Source organism: Martes martes (assembly GCF_963455335.1).
Source record: "Martes martes genome assembly, chromosome: 3".
NCBI classification, from domain to species: domain Eukaryota; kingdom Metazoa; phylum Chordata; class Mammalia; order Carnivora; family Mustelidae; genus Martes; species Martes martes.
In genome coordinates, this window is record NC_137890.1 from 83302193 (window position 1) to 83318319 (window position 16127).

At 51.5% G+C, this 16127-nt stretch overlaps 1 protein-coding gene across 1 annotated transcript in view; it reads left to right on the forward strand.

Moving 5' to 3' along the window:
- ARHGEF4 (Rho guanine nucleotide exchange factor 4) overlaps positions 1-13666 on the forward strand; it is a gene marked incomplete at its 5' end in the record, with an annotated part of 91099 nt that extends 77433 nt beyond the window's left edge. Inside the window, 9 exons of the mRNA XM_080798735.1 lie at positions 3573-3752; positions 4762-4938; positions 5013-5192; positions 6844-7076; positions 7388-7517; positions 8903-9034; positions 9789-10032; positions 10767-10844; positions 11395-13666. Coding sequence (XP_080654861.1) covers positions 3573-3752; positions 4762-4938; positions 5013-5192; positions 6844-7076; positions 7388-7517; positions 8903-9034; positions 9789-10032; positions 10767-10844; positions 11395-11546 — 1506 coding nt within the window. The 3' untranslated portion in view covers positions 11547-13666. The remainder of the gene's footprint in view (positions 1-3572; positions 3753-4761; positions 4939-5012; positions 5193-6843; positions 7077-7387; positions 7518-8902; positions 9035-9788; positions 10033-10766; positions 10845-11394) is intronic.
- Positions 13667-16127: the final 2461 nt, after the last annotated feature.

Sequence of the window (16127 nt, forward strand, 5' to 3'; positions counted from 1 at the left end):
GCCCTTGCTTTTCCTATTTTAGGTGTTAGAGATCTCAGCCAACCTGCCCCCACTTCAGGTAGAGCCCCTCCTGCATCCCCTCGAAGGTGGGCATTCTGAATACTCCCTAGCCCTTGCTGTACAGGGACCCAAAGTAGCTGAGCCACATTTTTCCCAGACTGTGTGATTGGAATCCTCCGTTAGTCTGCATATGTGAGAGAGGAGGAGATGGGGCAGGGTGAGAAACACAGTGGGTGGTCATCAGGGGGAGCTTTGAGGCAAAGCCTGGCTTCTTGAAGCCTGTCAGAATCTCTGGGGTACAGGAGTGGATCCTGCCCCCTGTCCCTCCACAGGGACAGTTCCCCCAGCTGGCCTCCACATAAATATTCCATGTCTCAGAGCCAGCTTCTCTTCCCCACTGCCAGGCCAAGAAAGAGCCTGCAACCCTTGCGGCTCAGCCTGCTGGACTTGAATCTGGGCTTCCATGCAGCTGCACCTCAGACAGAGAGCATGAGGAAGGGCCTCTGCCCAGAAACCATGCAGTGTGGGCTCTGGTGGCCTCTGAGCTGTCCTGGAGTTAGAATGTATCTCTGACCTCTTGGAACTACATTTTATCTTGGCGACATGGCTTAAATGGTTAATGTCCTTGCTCTAATTTGACAGAATGCCTCACATTTGTAGATCTAGAGGAGCTTTGTGGCCCAGGGAGAGCACATCGTCACTTTGGGCATTGGTCAGGACCAAAGCACAGGGAGACCGGGGGAATTACTCATGGCTGTGTGTCTGTCAAAGTACCTCCTGTGCACAGCAAGGTACTGGGACAAGGAAGTGACAAAGGCGACCACCCCCACCACCACCACCAAGGGCTTCTGGATAATTGGACAATGCAGGTGTAGGGGCTTGTCCATACAGGTTTCAGGAACCATTGTCTCTCTGGGAAGCCTACCTCTTTGTCCCATACCTAGAGCCCTTCTCCTGCAGCTATATAAATCATCTGTGTAGGATCTCCACCTCTCTGCAAGGGCTGGCAGAGGAAAGCAGCAGGAGGAAGCATTGGCCCATATAAAAGTGGCTTTTTCTCAGGGCTCATTTGAGAGAACCCAGGGTTAGGAAGAGACACCTGACCTGGTTAATATTAGTAGGGAACAACCTTGGCAGGGAAATGGTGGGAAGCTGGGCTGTGTGGAGTATGTCTGCATTATGTGTTCCCTGCCTGGGCTCCAGGAGTGAAAGGCAGCTTCCATGCTATCCTGGAGACCTGCATGTGCACCTGGTGTAAACTGAGGATGGACAGCATTCACCTGCAGTGTTCTCAGGAGATCAAAGTGGAGCATCCCATTAATCGACTGTATAAATGTGTTTTGGCAGGTGCATGTCGGGGTGTGTGCAGGAAGAGGGAGTCTCAGGACACTCACCTCTCAAGGATCAAAACTACCCAAATACCCTGTAGTCACACATTTCCTCCATTGTGATGCATATACTTCCCTGAGGTCATACACACCCTCTGTCCTTATGCTTACACTCACCCTTGCTCACACACATCTTCTGTCCTGATGCATCTGCTCACCTGTGATCACTGTCCCTGAAAGAGGACATTCACCTGCAGACCGCATTCTCATTGGCTCACCCACACCACCCTTGAGTATGCTGCTTCTTCCTTGTCTTCAGGCAAGATCCTTCACGAGTAGGGGTGGTAGCCTGCTCATGTGGATTGTGACAGCTCTGGGATACTTAGTCTAGTGCCTGCTCGCTAGGTACAGTAGGCACTTTCATGTGGCCTCCCTGCAGCCAGGAGGTCTTGATCCTGGGGACCAGGCCTTCCTGCAGAAGAGGACATACCTGTAGTAGGTCTTTTTAGCTGGGGTGAGTTCAATGGTCCCTCGAGGAGGCATGCAGCCCCCCAGGAATAACCCAGTGCTTGGTGCCCAGGGTCCCTGGATGGGCATCAGGAATCTGCAGCCCCTGAATGGCTGTTGCATGGGAGAGTAGGTCTACAGGTTGGCTGTGGATCATTCGGGGGAGTGGTTTCGTCAGGGTTTAGAGCAGGTTTCATCCCCAGAAAACATGAACTGGAGGTTTCTGAATGTGCTTGCTAAGGTCCTACCCTGGAGGGAGGTTCCAACCTGAGTGGGCTCTGGTACCCAGGTGGCCTATCCCACCCTTCACCTTGCGCATTCAGAGCCTAGGGGAGACCCCTTAGCTACTGAAGCTCTCAGGTGAAGACTCAGACTACAGCCCCACTCTGGATCCCATTTCAGTCTGAGAAAAAGCACATACACTGAGCTGGGAGCACCCAGAGAAGGCACCACTGGACCTGAAGCCAAGGAAGGATTCACACTCATGAGTGGGGGCAGAGGCAAGCAGCTCAGAGGAAGAGATAGTTGGTGCAGAGGGCCTGACTGGTGATGCTCTGAGGCCTTAATTGCCAAAGAGGCACCCTGCAGAGCCAACACTTGGTCCCACCAGAGAGGGGCCTGTATCTCACCTCTTGTATAGCCCCCAACCTACCCCTCCCTCTTGTCCTAAGCCCCAGGGCCATTCATTATTCATGGAGCAGAAACTGAGCCCACCGTTACAGGAAAGCAGGCATCAGCCCAACAGGAAATGGGGCTCTAAGCACAAGGGCTGCCTGGGGCAAGGGGGAGGGAGGGAGTCCCTGCCTCTCAGGGACTCAGGGAGTCCCTGCCTCTCAGGGCAAGGGAGCATTCCTACTGATTTGAGGCCCATGACCATGTGGGAGGAAGGAAACACACTAAATTATTTCAGCAGAGAGAAGTCAAAGAATTGTGAGCCCCATAAAGAGTGCTGGATTCCATAACCAAGTGCATAAGAACAATCCTGAAGTATCTGTTACAGAAATAGCAGCTTCAAGATGTACCTACCTCCCCTAGACCTAGGGAATAAAGGAAAGAGGTTGAAATAATTAAAGATGAGGATTCCATGGGCCTGGGACCTAGAAGTCTGAGGCTAGGTGCTGCTCAGCTAGTGCGGGGGTTGGGGGGAGGATGGCAAGGGAGGGCCATGAGACTGGTTCTATAAATGTTCAAAAAACACTGCAAAGCAGATCCAGCTACTGTGATGGCTGGGTCCCCGTGTACCTGAGAGGAGTGGCACTGCTGCTTGCCAGGTGACCACACATAATGCAAGTCCAGAAGAAGCTAGTAGGAGGGAATAAGCCCCTTCTCCCTCCAGCCTTGTGGTCTCCCTCTAATGCCACATTAGATGGTAAATGAAGCTGAGAGTAATAATTAAATCACCGGTCTAGTGGGGTGGGTGGAAGGTGTGCCCTATTCAGGGGAGTGAGCAACACACTTGCTTCTCAGATTCTGTGGCTCACCAGGATTCTGGTGGTCAAATTCACTTCAGGCTTCATCATGAGCCCTGCCAGTCTAGACATGCCCAAGGCATAGTCCTGTCCCCTGAAGAATGACTGGCTCTGAGGGAGCCTCTGTTCACTCCTCTGTAACATGAGTCAGGATCTCCTCTTTGCAGGGCTGCTGAGGGATGGAGGGCAGAGGGCAGAAACACCCTTCCCCATGAAGAGGTCCATGACAGCCTTCCCACTGATCTGCTATCTGTGGCTCTCTCCACAGCTCATCAGTGATGGCAGTGTGGTCTGTGCTGAGGCACTCTGGGACCATGTCACCATGGATGACCAGGAACTGGGCTTCAAAGCTGGGGATGTCATCGAAGTAATGGATGCCACCAACAGAGAGTGGTGGTGGGGTCGTGTTGCTGACGGCGAGGGCTGGTTTCCAGCCAGCTTTGTGCGGGTATGGCACCAGACTGTGCTGCTCCTATGCCCATAAGGAGCCAACAGGCTCTGTTCAGAAGTGCAGACCTGAAACTGCTCTGGGGTCCTGGGCATGGACTTACCCCACCCTCGGGGCTGTGCTGAGACTGCAAGGCTGTGGGTTGGGGTGGGGAGTGAGGTGTCAAGAAGGCCAGCCACAGTGTGACACAGGCTTCCTCCTCCTGCAGAGCCATCACCAAATCCTGCCTGCTCCCTGCCTGAGGGCATTGAGGGGTGCCCTCAATGTCAGAAAGGAATGCGTCAGAAATGATGGTGTGTGGATTCCTCCGGGGGAATCTGCATGTTAGAATTCCATCACCACAGACAACTCAACACCAGGCATTTACTAAATCCCGTGCAGAAAATTTGGGCGGGCATCTCAGTTAACAACTTTCACAATGCCCTGGGATCTGGGAAAAGCTACTTACACCTGAGAAAATTGACGCATGGACGAGTTAAGTCTTTAGCACAAGAGACCACAGGAAGGGGACCCAGAGCCTACCTGTGGCAGCCTTTGGTCTCCAAGGAAGGAATCACGGTGCCCTCTCAAAGGCCAGGTGGAGGGCAGTGGAGAGGAGATATCCCAGACCTTGGGGTTCACTGCTTCTCCTGCCCCAAACCGCGTGGATAAACTGCCCACTCTCCACCTCTAGCCTGTCCTACTTACAGGTCAGAAAGCCAGAAGGGCCCCATCACCCATCCACTTCGTTACAGCCCCTAAAGGGTCGGCCCCTTGTGAGCAGGCACTCGTTCCGAACCATGAGAGAATGAGCATTTGCTCTGCTCCCAGCACTGAGTCCAGAAACAGCAGAGGAGGGAGAGGAGAAGGGGAAGCGGTGCGGTCTCCGGTGTTGGGGGTAAAAAGGCTGGCGGGTCTACGCGTCTTCCGAGCCTCAGTTCCCCGCTGCCGCCACGTGCCGGTCGTAGGGCGCTGACCCTCGGCAGGGGCTGACCTGAGGGGGCGCTGACCAGCCGCGCGCTGCCTGCAGCTGCGGGTGAACCAGGACGAGCCCGCTGACGAGGAGGCTTTGCGGGCCGGAGACGGAGAGGCCGAGGATGGAGGGGCCGAGGCGCAGAGCAGCAAGGACCAGATGCGGACCAACGTCATCAACGAGATCCTCAGCACCGAGCGGGACTACATCAAGCACCTGCGCGACATCTGCGAGGTGAGGCCCGGCGGGGGGCGCGGAGGCTGGCGTGGGCGGGTCCGGACAGAGACCTGATGGGTCGCGGGCCGCAGGGTTACATCAGGCAATGTCGCAAGCGCGCCGACATGTTCAGCGAGGAGCAGCTGCGCACCATCTTCGGGAACATTGAGGACATCTACCGGTGCCAGAAGGCGTTTGTGAAGGCGCTGGAGCAGAGGTTCAACAGGGAGCGCCCCCACCTGAGCGAACTGGGCGCCTGCTTCCTGGAGCACGTGAGCACGACCCGTCCTAGACACCCTGCTCCCCAGGACCCACTCGCCCTGTCTCCCCACTAGGCAGGCCCCCTGGCCTGCCCATCTCTGCTAGGGGTACACGGCCCACTACACACACACTCTGGCCCCAGCACAAAGCCTCCCTTTGCCCTTGTCTCCCATGCCTGCCTCCTCTCAGAAGTCCAACCTGCAGGCTAAAGCCCAGGAAACCTGCTGCTCTTTTCCCAGAAGCTTCCAGGCCTCACACCCTTACTGCCCAACAGCCCTTACGCTCCCACAGTTTTTGCAGCGTCTCTCCTTGTTTGGGAGGCAGACCAAGTCAGAGAAGGCTCCCTGGAGCAGGGGTGCCTGGGTATCTGTCTGAAAACATCTGCTTGGGCTAGAGTAAGTAGAAGACAGAGCTCGGCTGGGCCACCTCTTGAGCATCTTCAGAGCTGTTCATAACAGACTCTGGGCTTCCTCACACAGCGAGAAAACTGTGATTTGTGGAATGTACAGTGCTTACTTCCACTCTAAATGCCAACTGGCATTTAGCCAAGGTTCATGGGACTGGTCTGGGCTAGATGGACTCCTTCTGGCCTTGCCTGGTAAGGAATGCACTTGTTACTATCTCTCTCCTGTGGCAGTTATGTGGGGTTGAGCAGAGGATGCCAAGGCCAGCCCATGAAGGACAGTATGTGTTCCTTCCTGGTGTTGGAAGGGCTCTGGTACCTCACTCCAATGGCAGGAGGAAAAGTGGAAAAGGAGACCTTACAATCCCCAAGCAGGGACTAGTGGTGGGTCAGAGCACCTGAGTGAATATGGGATTTGCAGCCAGTTATTCAACAGGCAGAGCTGTGATGGGGGCAGGAAGGGGAGGGCAGGCACTTTATTGATATTACCTAGTGTAACCATCCCAGCAACCCACCAGTCAGCCAACTGCTGTTACTCTCCTATCCCATCTAAGTCCATGAAGTCCTAGTCACTATAGGGCATCCCATCTTTCTCTGGCTCTACATAGATGAAACTAAAAAAAAAAAAAAGGCACAGTGAGTCTTGTACGATACACACACAATATGGATGTAACTGTCACATTATGTTGAACAAAGTGGCAGTGTCTGTCTTTCAGATATGAAGCCAGAGCTTTGTGAAGGAGAAGCAAGACACTGCGCTGAGGATGAATACAATCCAGGGGACATAGCCATAGACCCTGACATCCATTTAATCTCTCATAATCTCTTTCACCTCTCCCTCCCTCTCCCCGTCTTTCCCTTTCCCTCTCCTTCACTCCTTCTCTCCCTCTCTTTCTGCCTGTCCCTCCCCCTCTCTCCTCTCCTCTCTCTCTGGTTTTTGGCCTTGATAATGCTTCCTTATTAGCATCACTGATTTCATCCAAAAAACCAGACATAGAGTCAGAATGTCTGCTTGAGGGCCCTGCTGAGAAAGCTGGGTGGCGACAGGGCACACATATGCCTCAGTTTTCAGATTGCTCACATCCCTGAGCCTAATTCCACATAGTTTGTGCCCAGTAAAGTAGGTAGATAAAGCCTGAGCCCTGTAAACCCAGTTCCTGAAGGAAGTGCAGAGGCTCCCTCCTGATGCTGTGCCTGAGTTGGCTGGGTGGCCTGAGGGACAGAGGGTCACCATCCTAACCTCCAGCTGTGCCCCACAGCAAGCAGACTTCCAGATCTACTCAGAGTACTGCAACAACCACCCCAATGCCTGTGTGGAGCTGTCCCGGCTCACCAAGCTCAGCAAGTACGTGTACTTCTTTGAGGCCTGCCGGCTGCTGCAGAAGATGATAGACATCTCACTGGATGGCTTCCTGCTGACACCAGTGCAGAAGATCTGCAAGTACCCTCTGCAGCTGGCAGAGCTGCTCAAATACACACCCCCCCAGCACAGGTAGGAGGCCGCTGGGAAGGCTGCTTGAGGCTCTTCCTGCCCCAGGTCAGCCGGTTAGTTGAGTCCTGGTAGTGTGTGCACAGTTACAGGCACAAGCTGACAGCCCACGGTAAAACAGTCCCTGCTGTCACATGCTGTCCTTGTAGTGAGGAAAGAGGACGAAAATGGGATATTTAGTTCTGCTGCCTGGCCAGGTGTGCATTGACAAGTGAAGAACTGGTCAAGAGCAGAGCCCTGGAGGGAAGCAGCTCCACAAGGGGCCCTCTCTGCTCTCCGTAGTGCAGCCTTCTTCCATCTCACTTCTGCCCCAGGGATTTCAAGGACGTGGAAGCAGCCTTACGTGCCATGAAGAATGTGGCCCAGCTCATCAATGAACGGAAACGAAGGCTTGAAAACATCGACAAGATTGCCCAGTGGCAGAGCTCCATAGAGGACTGGGAGGTGAGGGTCCCACACCCCAGAAAATACCATGGGGCTCTGCCCCTGAAAAATCTAGGAAGGAGCTGTAGCAGGGATCCATGGTCTTGGGAGCTGGCGAACAAGAACTAGTGGTAAGAAAGCTAGTCCTCTGCCCAGGCCAACCCACCCAAGCACTGAGCTGCAGGCCTGGTGGCCCCTTTCCTGGTCAAGAGTGTAGGGCATGTGTGAGATAGGATGTCGTTCCTGGTGCAGCTGGCCAGCCCAGCAGGACAGGCCAGCCCCAACTTTTAGTAACTGTTGGGACTCCTCCCAACAGAAGGGTTCAGGCTTGCCACAGCATAACCAAAAACTGATTTCCATGGGTCAGAGCCTTCTGGTTCCATTCTTCTGGCTTACACATACCCCTTGTATCTGCCAGTCTTGCCTTCTAAAGCAGCCGGAGTCCTGAACTCATGGGGACATTCCCGTCCTCCGGAGGTCTTCCTGTCATCTCACCTCCACCCATTAGCCATAAAATGTTATGAAGATACAGATTATTGGGCCCCACCCAGAAAATAGGGACTTAGAATCCCTGGTGGGGATGCTGGGCAATGTGTTCTTTGTTTTGTTTGGGGTTTTTTATTTTCCTAGTGGCTGGTTCTGAGGCCCACCCCTGGCCAAGGACCCATACGAATTCACTTATCTCAAACTAAATAGCTGCCAAAAACTCCTGGCTGTGGTTTTCATTTCCCAGGAGAAATGGGAAGGGGGCAGGGCTTAACCAGAAAGTTTGAAGTCTGATGATGGGGCTTCAGGTAGTAACTACATTTAGATGAGAAAACTTCCTTAGCCCCTAAAAGACAAGGTTCACAGGTGACTTCTAGCCAAGTCTAATTATTCTCGAGCTCAGCACTGATTGAAATATCATGGGAGCCACATAGGTAATTGTGTATGTTCTAGTAGTCATCTTAAAACAGAAAAAAAAGCAGGTGAAATTAATTTTAATTAATGTTTTATTTAACTCAGTATACCCAAAGTATCATTTCAGTGTGTACTCAACATAAAATCATTAGTGAAATACTTCAGATTCTTTATTTAGTCTTCAAAATTGGTGTTACTTTACTTACGTGACATCTCAGTAGGGATTAGCTATATTTCAAGTGCACATGCCACTGGCTGCCACGGGGCCCCATTTTGCAGAGACAAGCAACTTGTTGGTCAGACAACCTTTCCACTCCCCACCCTCCCCGACGACCCCCACCACTTCCTTGGGCTTCAAGAGCAACCCCACCTTCGGTGGCCTGCTGCTTGATACTTGTCAGTGGGGAGCCCGCCCAACCCATGATGGAGGCAGGAGGCAGTGCCCAGTGGAGAGGGCTTCCAATGTTGTGTGCGTTCAGCTCACAGCTCTCCTTGGCATTTCCCAGGGGGAAGATCTCCTGGTCAGGAGCTCAGAACTCATCTACTCGGGGGAGCTGACTCGTGTTACCCAGCCACAAGCTAAGAGCCAGCAGAGGATGTTTTTTCTCTTTGACCACCAGCTCATCTACTGCAAGAAGGTACCAGATTTGCTGTGCCCTGCTGGATGAGCCATTTAGAGCAGGACTGGAGGGGTGAGGCTGAGGGCTGGGAGTAACTGCCAAAGAAAAGGAGCCACACACAGGTGGCTCCTTTTCCTGGGGAACTTCAGTGGAGCAGGCCCTCCCCTGGTCAGGCTTCTAGGACTGGGATGAGGGTGATTCTCTGCAGAGGGAGCCAGATAGCAGTGGCCCTCAAAGTCTAACCAGTGTTGTTAGTACTCTCTTGCCTGACTTAGGCCCTACTTGCTTCTAAACCCACCTCTCCTGTCCCCGCAAACCTCAGTTCCCTGAGCCCTGGGGTCCTTGCTCATAATGCCTCTTCACTGTTAGCTTCTACTCTCAACATGTGGCCCAAGTGCCTGGCCACTGGCCCTGGGCCCAGCCTGGTAGGCCTGGTACTCTTCTCTGTCGTGTGGGATGAGCCGTGGGCCATTGTTTCCATGACTGCCTCACCATGAAACTATGGGTACCCTAAAGATCCTCCAGGCCAGTCAGTAACTTCACTGAAGGAGCGAGGCTCCTCCATCATGGGTTCAGCACACAGGTGTGGGCCACACCACATTCACTCTGCCCTCATGAGCTCACCATCTGCTTAGGAAGTAGGTGAGCATCTCACTGGCCCTTCCAATTGCAGGGTGTGGGGTGAGGCATAAACATGATCAGGAGAGTGGTTCAGAGGCCTGGGAGGGACCCTGACAAGCAGAACAGGCCAAGAGCTCAGAGTCTCTGGCAGGACCTTCTCCGCCGGGATGTGCTGTACTATAAGGGCCGAGTGGATATGGATGGACTGGAGGTGGTGGATCTGGAGGATGGAAAAGACAGAGACCTCCACGTGAGTGTCAAGAATGCCTTCCGGCTGCTCTGCGGCACTACAGGAGAGAGTCACCTGCTGTGTGCCAGGAAGTCCGAGCAGAAACAGCGCTGGCTCAAGGCCTTCGCCAGGGAGAGGGAACAGGTGCAGCTGGACCAGGAGACAGGTGCGAGACCCCATCATCCTTGCTCCACTGTGAGGGCCCACTCAGTCCTCCTAAACTCTGAATGCAAGGTCAGGAGAACCTTGAGACTGTGAGACAGCATGCTCCACAGCCCAAGGACCTCAGGTTTTGGCAAGGCTCCAGGGAACCTCTTCATTTCAGCCCCAGTGCATGGGTCTCCTGGCCTGTTGGGGGTTTGCTTCCAAAACACATATGTACGCACACTTCATAAGGTGGGGGCCCTCTGCTCAGTTGCAGAAACCTGGTGAGGCCCCTTTCTAGCATGGACCATTCAAGTAGGATTTGGGCACTGGCTTTGAGAAGACTTCTCCACTCCAACATAAGCAAGGCACCTCCGCTACTGCATTCCTCTCCTCTCCAGCATCAGGCTCAGAGTGATCTGATTGGATCTTGGTCTGGGAAAGCCATAATGGAGAGAAAGGACACTAGATGTTGGAGACATCAGGGATTGGGTCAGGGTGAGAGATGGGATAGGGCAAGATGTGGGGAGGGCCCTTGTGCATCTCCTCTGCCTGGTTGGCCAAGGCAGGCTGGCTGAGCAGGATGCTCAGCATCTGCAGCCTGATGGGACCCCAGACCCTGTGGGGAGGTGCAGGACCACAGAGGACCACAGGTTCCAGGAGGCACAGGACAAGAGAAATATTGGCTGGGGTGGTGGAACGGCAGCCAAGTCCTCAAAGTAAGCAGAGGTCTTATTTTGTGGCCCTCTCTCCCAGGCTTCTCCATCACCGAGCTGCAGAGAAAGCAAGCCATGCTGAATGCCAGCAAGCAGCAGGCCACTGGGAAGCCCAAAGGTAAGTGGATGGTACTCCTCCCATAGCAGCCTGACCCTACCCATGATCAAACTCTTCTCTAATCCCCCAAAGCAAAGCCAGCTAGTATCTGAGGTCCCTCTGCTGCCCACTGCCCTTTGCAGGTATTTGTTCCCGAAGATGGGTGTTAAGAGGCCACTGGTAACAAAGCTTCAGTCAGTGTGCAGTTGATTTTGCTCTCAATTCCCTTGGGCACCCCAGAGCAGTAGCATTAGTGACAGCACACCTCCCCAGGCAGGATTTCTGCAGGCCTTAGACAGTCACCTGGCAAGGAGCTCATATCCCCATTCCTACAGAGATGTTGCCTGGCAACAATGCCTGGCATGAAGCCTCTTCCATGGAGGAGCTCCAGGGCCCCACCCCATCTCTGCAGACTAGAGGGTGGCCCAGGCCACTGGGTGTGATGGGCCCCATAGGAAGGAAGTTCCCTTGCATGGGACAGGCCCCATTCTATTCCCTACTGAACAGAGGCTGCTGCTATGCCCTGTGCCACCTGGCTCCCTAGGCACTTATGATCCCTGCTTCTGCTCAGCTCTCAGCCGGCCCTACTACCTGGCACGCCAGAAGCACCCGGTACTGCCCACCAGCCTGCCTCAGCAACAGGTCTTGGTATTGGCAGAGCCCAAGCGGAAGCCGTCCACCTTCTGGCATAGCATTAGCCGGCTGGCACCCTTCCGCAAGTGAGCCAGCTCCCCATCCGACAGCACTGTCTGGACCTGCCTCACCACTGGGCCTCCAGCTTTTTCTCCCTGAGGCCCACCGCATGTGGCCTACTCTGCGGGTCACGCACACTGGAAGTTACAGGCTGAGTGAGGGACTGCTCAGCACCCCATTCATGGATTCTTCCCCACTACTGGTGCACTGAAGACACCAGCTGTAGGGGCAGGGGCCCATAGCAGTGAGCCTCCGGCCACCCTCTGGACCTCTATGGGGCCTCCTGGGAGCCACAGCTCAGAGCCACCAGCCAGGCCAATGTGGTGAGAGGACTGGCCGTTCTGAATCCTCTTCTCTGGACATCTGATCATCCCTCCTGTTTCCGCTGGGCAGGAGACCATCTGCCTTTTTAGCCCCTGCAAAGTTCGGCTCTGTGCCCCTCTGCCCTCCAACTGTCTCTGAGGCCCCAGTCCCCAGCTGGTGGTGTCAAGCAACTTGCATCCCTGGAGGGTGGTAATCAGAATTCTGTGCACAAAAATGTCCGGCCCAGAGACCACTCATTTTCGCCTTCTAGCCCCTCTAGACACTCCTGGCTGCTGGACAACCTTCCTCACTTGTGATGTGTTTATAGTGGAAAGAAAACAAAACCATAGTCACTGCATACTTCTGTCAGGGTTTGTGATCAGTCCACGTGTAGCTGTGGGTTGACTCCAGAACCTGATCCCACTTTTTTTTTGTTTGGATTGTGCTGTTTTTCTAACAATGGGGAAAAAGAATTGTTACTAGCGACACAGAAAGATTGCCTTACCCTAAGTGAGCGTGAGAAGCCATAAGGACTGAATTCTGTGGCCCAGCATCCAGGACTGACCCACCAACCCAGAGGCTGATGGGCATGCGAGCTAGAGGGAAGCCCACATCCCGCTGAGAAAGGTCACCCATAAGTACAAGCCAGGACCTGCCTTGTGGGTGTGGAACACTGAGCTTTCCCTCTGGCCCACAGGAATTCAGCAGCATGTACAGTCACTCTTGCACTATACCTTCTCCAAGCCAGAAACCACATTTAATTTCATAAAGAAATTTATGAAAAATAACTTGGCTGCCAGCCCTTGTTTTTCCATTTTGTCTGTGTATTTTCTTCTTTGCGTGTCCCATCCTTCCTGTACCTCTTATACCTGTCTCTGCCCTGGACCTTTCCTTCATCAGAAAGGATGAGACCAGCATCACCCACTATGGTGGGAGCTCACTTATATGCAGACCATGCCCTCAGAGTTTTGATGGACAGAAGCAAAGGTGACAGGGAAAGTACTTCAGAGGCTCAGAAGGAGCTGAGAGGACAGTGTGTGGCCTGGGAGCTGTCCTGGTGTGGGATACAGCTGGCTCAGGTCCTCCAACCTATTTGGGCCTGGAAGTCTCCCTGGCTGCTCCAGAGTCAATGTTTAGCTAAACTTGGCAAATGTCAATTTGGGGAACAGAAAGTCTGCAATCTTTCTTAGGTCTTAGCATCCTCCTCAGTGAAATGGAGATAAGAATGTGTCCTCCCAGGAGGACCCAGGCCACAGGACCAGGAGAAGAGGAACAGGGCCAGCTTTCCTCCCTTCTCTCGGGGGCAACAGTCCCCACGACCTGCTGCCTCCACACACCTTTACACACTGTGATGTCGGTGCCATACAAGGTCAGCAGGGCTGAGCACCACAAAGCCTCTGCCCCCAAACCCTGGATTTCCTAACTTGAAACTCCTAACTTGGCCTCCCAGCCAGGCCATACCACCTCAAGATAAAACCTGCAGGGAAAAAAATTAAAATCACAATATGCAACACAAGTCAATCTTTATTGAAAACTGCAGTATTAATACATAACAATTCTTGTTACAATAAACGTGCTTTTAAGAATTTTAAATCTGAGCTCATCTACTCATCAGATTGCATAAAAAATTAAAATAGTATGAATTTACACATAATGGAACTGGCTCAGGATGGATGTTCCATTCCTTTGTATTGATTGACACCATAAGTTCAATGCAGAGGTGAGGGATGCCTTTAACACTGGAAGACAAAGCTGACTTAAGCTTAAAAAAAGTACCAAGGGAACGGTCTAAAAAAACAGTATTTAAAAATCATTAAAAAAAAAAAAAAAAAAAAAAAAGGAACCATTTCCTAGTCAGTCACAACCCATGTGGCTCCTTAGGGCCTCTCCTCCAACACAGCAACCTGTGATCACAGCCATCACAGCAACCCTGACAGGAGTACAGCACAGCCCAACTATTTTACTGACCACTAGTCTGCACAGGACCCATGGGAGAGTGACAAGGCTCAGGAGGCCCAGATGAGACACCTGTCCTCTCTAACACATCCACCCTGGGAGCACGGGTCTCCTGAAGCCTTCTGCAGGCTTCCTGAACAGACCCCTGCCTCTCCTCTGTCTCCCTGTCCCAAGTAAGTAAACTTTAGTCCTGGGGATTCAGATAAGGTTACCCTATTGTTTTCTGTTCTTCAAATGAATTGGGGGGGGAGTGCTGCATGGTAAGTGGGAGGAAACAAATCTTCTGAAACATGTAAGAACAATTTTGCGACTTTCTATCCAAAAAGATCAGACCCTCTTCTGCAGCAGTCATCTGCAAGTCTATTCAAAAAAGTCTGATGCACCTTCAGAAAGCTCAGGTGAGTAATACAGAGCTCAGGGAAAAAACACACACAAACATTTGAGATGTGCTAGAGAGAAGAGCTAAGCAGTCTGCCCTTCCCCTGAGCCAACCACACTCCTCAGTAGAGACACCCCACCCACCCTTAGAAAGCACCAGAGAAGAACCAGAAGCTGATCCCCACCCTCAAGCCATTCACCCTTAAAACTGCCCATAAGCCTGCTGATGGGTCAGACAGGTATCCTGTCCTGTTTGGGCAATAATTAGATTGGCAATGACTAGGGAATCCAGTCATTAGCTGCCAGAAAGAGAAGGTGGCCCAACTGGTCAGAGAAACACTGTTCCAACTGCTTACAAGAACTGGTGAAGAAGCCTAGAGTTCCTTTTGGACATAGGCCCCAATGTTGATGTGGTTGGTGTATGCCACCTTTTCATTACCGACTGGCAGGCACACTCACAGAAACCCATATGCCAGGTAGCAGTATATCCGAAGTGTCTTAAGAATGTACTTTCCTTATAAGAAGTGATGGTGCCACCAGATGGAGCAAAGCACTGTATGCTCAGTGTGGGAAGGGCAAGATGCTGACCAACCAGGTGCCCAGCCCAAGGCTCAAGACCTCCCTCATGTCCTGTAAATACTACATTTGCATAGCACTCAAGAAACAGATTCACAGAATAGCTACTGGTAGGCCTAATAACCATACCAACAAGAATGTTCTGAAAAGATTTAACATGAGACATAAAAGGATCTGGAAGCGCCTTGCCTCTGTGCCTATCACTATGAATGGCCCTGGCCCTGATGTTGGCCTCACTTCACAGAGGCAGCAAACTGATGGGACCAACACTCATCACTAAACACTCAAGTCACCTGGCCCAGATCCAAACAAAATTTCCATAAGCAAAAAAACGGACCTCCTAAGCCTCAGCAGAGAGGCTGTAGAACAATTTTTTTTTAAAATACCCATGATGACGTTCATGTTTAGAGGAATTAGGTCCTTCATTTGCCTATCTCCACTTCTAAAAGAACCATAATTCAGCTGAAAGACTCTCAAATTAGGAATGTCACATACAAAGAGAAAAGTGAAGTTTCTCCGAATGTTGCATTATTATGCTTGGGATATCAAATTATGCAGCTCTTTAACAGAAGTCTATTCCTTAATTAATTTTACTGGAATTAAATGTTAAAATTACAACCTATGATAGCGTTGCTACTATTCATATGTCCAGATTCTTACCTGCTAGACAAGATCTACCTTTCATTATCATATTTGATAGCTCAAGCCCTATCAGTTCAAAACGGGAAACATTTCCAGATATGTATTCCATTATGTAAAAGTATTTGATAAAGTACTCACCTTCACAAAAGGGAAAAAAGATTAAAAAAAACCAAAACTATAAGGGGGAAAGTGTTTATGAAGCTGATATAAATGAGGGCAAGAAGAGAGCACCCTTCTTGCTCTCAAAAACACCATTTAATTCAGTGCTTGTGAAAATGCTCACCCTGTGTGTGCCAGGTATCAAGCAAGCCCAATGAAGCATCCTCTATAACTTCTATCTTTCTGCTCAATTCAAATGACTCCACCCCTTTACATATAGTTTTGTGTGTGTGTGTACATGTGTGTGTGTGTATGCACGTGCCCATTTTGTGATATTTAGGGCTTTTCTAAAGCATACATTAAAATCGTATTTTCTCCTAATCTATTACCCTAAACTGGGGAAACTGGCTTTTCTTCTACTTGAGCAGTTCACCCCTGCAACCCTTAGAAACGATCAGATATTTATTACAAACCATCTACTATGGAATTACCAACAAAGAATTGAAGAAGTGGACACAAATCGTGTGCCTGAAGTAAATGGTTCACACATACACACACACACAAAAACACGCATGGGTTAAGTGCTAATGAAGCAATTTAAAGTACTTATCAGAGTAAGCACACTATGTTAAACAGACATTAGGAATAAGGACTCTT